General features: G+C 44.6%; 1 protein-coding gene across 1 annotated transcript in view; it reads right to left on the minus strand.

The window, feature by feature from the left end:
• LOC138982869 (hephaestin-like protein) overlaps window positions 1-6000 on the minus strand; it is a 34235-nt gene that overhangs the window by 3872 nt on the left and 24363 nt on the right. Inside the window, exons 8-13 of the mRNA XM_070356257.1 lie at window positions 4727-5013; window positions 3917-4125; window positions 3243-3378; window positions 2516-2728; window positions 1573-1792; window positions 72-297 (exon numbers count right to left, since the gene is read on the minus strand). Of these exons, the coding sequence (XP_070212358.1) occupies window positions 72-297; window positions 1573-1792; window positions 2516-2728; window positions 3243-3378; window positions 3917-4125; window positions 4727-5013 (1291 nt within the window). The remainder of the gene's footprint in view (window positions 1-71; window positions 298-1572; window positions 1793-2515; window positions 2729-3242; window positions 3379-3916; window positions 4126-4726; window positions 5014-6000) is intronic.

A 6000-nucleotide genomic window follows, 5' to 3' on the forward strand; every position in this document is an offset into this window, starting at 1 on the left:
CCCTGACTTAGGTAGGCCATATTCCCTTTTCAGGGGTAGCAGAGATGAACTGGTCAAGCATCACTCCTCACCTGAGCGTGGACAGAGTAAGGTCTGGATGCTTGGTTTCTGAACACAAGTGTGATGATGTCATAAGCCTCGGCCGCAATGATAGGCCCCAGGATGCCAAGGTACTCCTCACTCGCATCTCGTTTGATTTCTGTGGTGAATGTCTGGTCTGTGTACTGGTGGTACCGAACTTTCTTGTACACCTTCCCCAAGTACGGTCCTTCTGCGGTTGTGAAAATATGCCCATCGCTGCAGAAGAAAAAATAAGACTTGGAATGATATGTCACGATTGACCCCAAAAAACGACTTCGCTATTTTTTGGGGGCCTACGTGATATGGGTGTAAAGTCTGTCCGGTATATTCTTCTAATTTATTCACACTTGTTTGAACACATTCTGAAAAGACCACAGGCAAAGTATTAACGAACTAGCAGTCAGGCCCGGCTTCGCCCGGGTGTTTCTAATCTTCCCTCTCTCTCAGAAACTTCTAGAATCTTATTCCAATGAGAATAAGCAATAGATGAAAGTGTGAGCTCATACATTTGGATTAAAAGGCTGGGACTGACAGTGTGAAAGCATCAACACACTCTTTTTGCTGAAAAATAACTTTTTGACTTGAGTTATCTCCTTTTCTTAGGAAAATTCTAGATACTTGAAAACCAGGTCTAACATCGACTCTATATATTCTGTAAAGACTGATCAGGCGTGCCTGCATTAGAAGAGATACCTCCCTTCAATGTATACAAAGTAAGAGTTACCTCCCTTTGCTTCTAGAAATTTCCTGAACTGTCCGGTTAACTTTTTCTTCTTCATTTCTTCTCCTCATAGGAGCGATAGAGAGTCTGTAATATCACTGGCATTATGTGCTTGCTACATGTGAACACCAGGCACTGAACTGGCCTTGCACAGCAGGGGGCAGGGTTAGTGTGTGTGTGTGTGGGGGGGGGGGGGGGGGGGGCGGGATGATAGCGGGCGGGGGGTAACCCTTGAGAATTACACGGTATACTGGTTTGATGAGAGTTACCTCCCTTCCGTGGGTGACAAAGCATGACTTACCTCCCTTGCACTATGTAGACTGTATTGATAGATGGGGAGGGTCATTATCCGAGGAAGGAAACAATGTCTGGAGAAACTAAAACCCAGGTGCACATCTGCGGCACCTAGGGAGTGTACGTGCACACTATCTTGTTCCTGCCTCTTGCCATCTCAGAGGTATGGCGACCACAGACAGACAGACAGACAGACAGACAGACAGACACTCTCTTTTATTATATGTATAGATTCGATTTTATTGGTCAATCGGTGTCATATCTCATTAGAATAAATCTATGAACTCCTCTCAACGGTGCATGAAAGCAGCTCGAAAATAACGCTTAGATTAGGCTTTTTGGATGAACGTGCGTTTTAATCCAACTAAGTCCACAAACTTTGTGGCCAGGATATGTTTGTATACACACATAAAAGATAACACCCTCAAAATTGAGGAGATGCACATGTGAGAAGCCAAATGCGTATCTTCACTCACTGGTCAGGATCTGACAGGTTCATGCCGCTGATCTTGTCCATCCCTGACGGTGCATAGTCCCACATCTCTTCTTCCGCCTGCAGAAAGAAGGTCCTGGACTGCGACCCCCTGGCGAACTGGATGCTGTAGTCTCTCCTCAGGCCGCAGTCACTGACGTTGAAGAGCGCCTTGGCCCCTGCATTGTAGTGGTCATTGGTCTGACACACCGCCGCCCACTCGCCTGGACAACGAAGGAAAGTTACAAGAAGATGCGATATGGACACGGCTGGATCTAGGGGGTTTCCTGGGCTGAGGGGCACGTACCGAATATGGATGCCACACAAACGGAAGAGAACAAACCGCGGGGTCTGATTCGTTGAAATCAAAACAAATCTCAATTTCAACCAATCCAGCACCGCGGCTGTCTCCCACCCGGTTGGTTGCTTTCTCGTGTCCCTCGGCCCTGTGTTCCCGTCAGAAGCCCCCGCTTACCCGGCAAATGTACCTCTTTTTTTTTCTCAAGGTGAGAACTAAAATACCCGGCCTTTCAAATGCAACATTTCAACAAGGCCCTGTGACTCCCGGCCGTGCCAGTCCCTGCACCCTTGCCTCATTTTGGAAGCCCTTCCCTCTAATACACTAGGTCCAGCTCTGATGGTTATGATATATCATCCTTGACTTCCACTGGGAACCCGCCAGGGAAATGGAAGAGAGAAAGGCCGAGAAACAGCTGGAGGCGATACACTGAGGCGGAGCTGAAGAGACATGACAACAGCTGAATCGAGACGAATGTATGTGTGTGTGTGTGTGTGTGTGTGTGTGTGTGTGTGTGTGTATATGTATGTGTGTGTGTCTGTGTGCGTGTGTGTGTGTGTGTGTCTGTGTGCGTGTGTGTGTGTATGTGTGTGTGTGTGTGTGTGTGTATGTGTGTGTTTTGACACTGAGTGCAAGTGCTGGACACTACCTGGATTTTCGGCCTTCATGAGCAGCGTCCTAAAGTAGCCGGGCAGAACGTAGGTCGCACTGAGGTGTGTGTCCAACTGGGTCAGCGGTTGACCGTGGAAATAAATGGTGTGGATATCTCGCTCTGACCCCACGCTAAACACATGCCACACCACGCGGTCACCTAAACACATCTTCAGCCCAGGTAGGTTACCGTACAGGTATCCATTCATACCTGAAAACCATTCGAACTGACTTGAAATCGTTTTTTTGCAATCCCAAAATGCTTGTACATCTAACAATATGCAGATGTAATTAACTAGGGTTGGCGTTAACCATACATTTCCGGTAATTTACCTGGGACAATATTAAAACATCTGAAATGAAACTAGACTAGCATGCCTGGGATATGTCTAGAATGCCTGCGATATTTCTAGCACGCCAGGAATATATGTCTAGCGCAATCAAAACATAGCTGGCAATCATCTGATATGCCCACATTTTTTGTATACACACAATAAGGTTGTTGCTTTAAACAGACGATTTGAAGTGGGATGGGAGACACGATACAAAAAGAGTAACCCGTCTTGCCGGTATGCACATAATGATCACGGATTTTATGATAAGCGGAACATCAACATATTTAGTGAACTTAACGTACGTCTTCAATTTAACGTGTCATAATGGACACGGGACGGTCACAGCATAATTAGAACAGTACGGATGTGCGGTGAGGAGCCGAAACTCACTGTGCATGAGGTTAGAGTTGTAGAAATCCTCATCACTCCTGTCTACCGTCAGGGCCTGGAAGTTGTGGTCACTGTACCATGACAGGTTTTCGTCCGTTACAGACATCATCAGGAAGAATTCATGGTCCACTTGGCGCTAATACAACACAAATACTGATATATAAAATGTAGATAAGGTGAACAAGTGGTACCTGTTACAGTCAAACCTGTCTATAGCGACCAGCCAAGAGACCGACCAAAATGGTCGTTATAAACAGGTTGTCGCTTTGCAAAGGGTGAAGTATACAGGAAAAACACTTGTCTGGGATCCTCGGGATGGTCGTTGTGGGCAGGTGGTCGCTTTCGAGAGGGGGTCACAAGGGCAGGGATCGACTGAATTTCAGTGAGAAGACATCTCCCTATGCAGGACACTTCATGCTTTTCTTGGGTTGATGAATCTTCTTCTTCTTCTTCTGCGTTCGTGGGCTGAAACTCCCACGTACACTCGTGTTTTTTGCACGAGTGGAATTTTACGTGTCTGATCGTTTTTTACCCCGCCATTTAGGCAGCCAACAAAACAAAACACACGAACAAAAAACAACAACAAAACAAAACAAACAAACACGGACAAACACCATTGTCCTCTTCACTTTTGATGAACAGTGATAAGTAAACTCCTACAACGGCCTACTTACCTGTCTCAATTGATCGTTCAAAGCTCCTCTGCGACAAACCAGAATCGGACCCACCAAGCCAGAATAGGCATCACGAACACGGTCACGTGACGAAGAGGTGTAGACACGCGTGATACAAGGGGGGTCCATGGGCCCTGGCCCCATCACGTCAGGTATAAACCAGTACGTGGTGCTCACCTGGCCTGGTTTTACAAAGTCATCCAGGTGCTCTGAAAAGCACAAATACTTAAGTGGGTTAAACAGAAAATGTACCCCATCTCACATTAACATAGTGGTGTGTTTTTTCCGCACAGATTTTCATTTGAGAATGACTGTGCATTTCGGATAAAATTAGTTTGGAAGATGTTTATCAACGTTCTGCGAGTCAGGAATTCAAAATGGCCGACGCTTATTTTTACGACCAGACCTGATCCATGCAGATGATGTTCTTATTGGAAAGGCTTTGGCAGGAGACGCATGCCATTCGGAAAAGAACTGCTGGACTGTAATACGCGTACCCTCAAGTCTAGGATGCCCCAGTTACTTTGAGCAGACCATTACAACAAGAAAACGGGTTGACTGTATTAATCACACTCTCTAGAAGGGCCCACCTATTATACAGTGAAACACCCATTTTAAGACTTCAAAAAATCTTTAACAATCACGTCTTAGAAGGGAGGGAGTCTTAAATGGAGTTAAAGTTACAGAGAACATAAACAGAAAATCTTAACAAAAACGTGGTCTTAAAAGGGAGGAAGTCTAAAATTGGGGGGGGGGTCTTAAAATAGGGGGGGGGTCTTAAAATGAGGGTTCCAATGTAAGCTTACTCACCATTGTCACTTGAAGAATCATTATAAAGCGATCCTTCCCACATTTTGACGAAACTGGCGCCGTGGGGGTGGATAGAGAACGGTTGGCCGGCGTTGTTAGACAGAGTCAGGGCGACCGCATCCCCTACCTCCAGCCGCAAGACTGGACCCAGGAATCCCAGATGTTCTTCGTCGGGACCGCGGGTCTTGCGTTTGGTGAAGGTGACGTCCTCATACTCCCGGAAGATGGCTTTGCGATACGTTCCGCCCACGCGGGAGGAGTCTTTCTTGAAGTACTGCTCTGACTCGCTTGTATGGAAAGATAGAAAAGTGTTTGCACACAAGGAGAAAGAAAAACAAGTCGCGTGAAGCGATATAAAAACATTTAGTCAATCTGTAGGCATCAATTTAAAAGATCATCACACAAAAACAGTCATTGCTGAGACTACATTCAGATAGTCTCGGCTAAACTTCCCCGAAGACCGAGACGGGTCACGCTCGTCTCCGCGAAGCATGCGAACATTATACTCGACCTATTTTCTTTAATTCTGAGCGCGTTTTTCAAGTAAACATAACGTATCTATTTATTTTTAAATTCAGGAGAAGAAGAAAAATACAATGCAGTGATATTTAAATCTGTAAGTGAAAAATCGTTTTTTATGACAACTTTAATGAGCAAACTAATTAACTTATTATTAAGCTTCCGCGCTGAAATGCAATCCCAAAGTCCGGCCTTTGTCGATGGGTTGTTCATTTTGTTGTATGCTGACGATACGGTTATTTTTGCTGAATCGCCAGAATCCTTGCAGATCGCTCTAGATATTATGGACAGATATTGTAAAGATTGGTTTTTGAAATTGAATGTAACTAAAACAAAAGTAATGATTTTCTCAAGAGGGAAAGTAAGAAAAGTTCCGACATTTACATTCAATGGTCGGAAACTTGATATTGTGTATGATTTTCAATACCTGGGTATTAAATTTAGCTACAATGGTAAATTTACTGTTGCACAGAAGAATTTGTATGACCGTGTCTCCAAGGCCATGTTTGCTTTATTACGTGTGTTTTTGCCTCTTGATGTCCAAATTGACCTCTTTGAAAAAACTGTGGTCCCTATTTTACTTTACGGTTCTGAAGTATGGTGCCCTTACATGTCTGATTTAGCTAACAAATTTCAGATACGATTTTTTAAGATGATTTTGAAAGTTGGCAAATCAACACCAACAAACATGGTTTTGGGTGAATTAGGTCAGTTCCCTGTAAGTATTCAAGCGAAATGTCGTATGTTGAATTTTT

Source organism: Littorina saxatilis, linkage group LG12 (genome assembly GCF_037325665.1).
Source record: "Littorina saxatilis isolate snail1 linkage group LG12, US_GU_Lsax_2.0, whole genome shotgun sequence".
Classification (NCBI taxonomy): Eukaryota; Metazoa; Mollusca; class Gastropoda; order Littorinimorpha; family Littorinidae; genus Littorina; species Littorina saxatilis.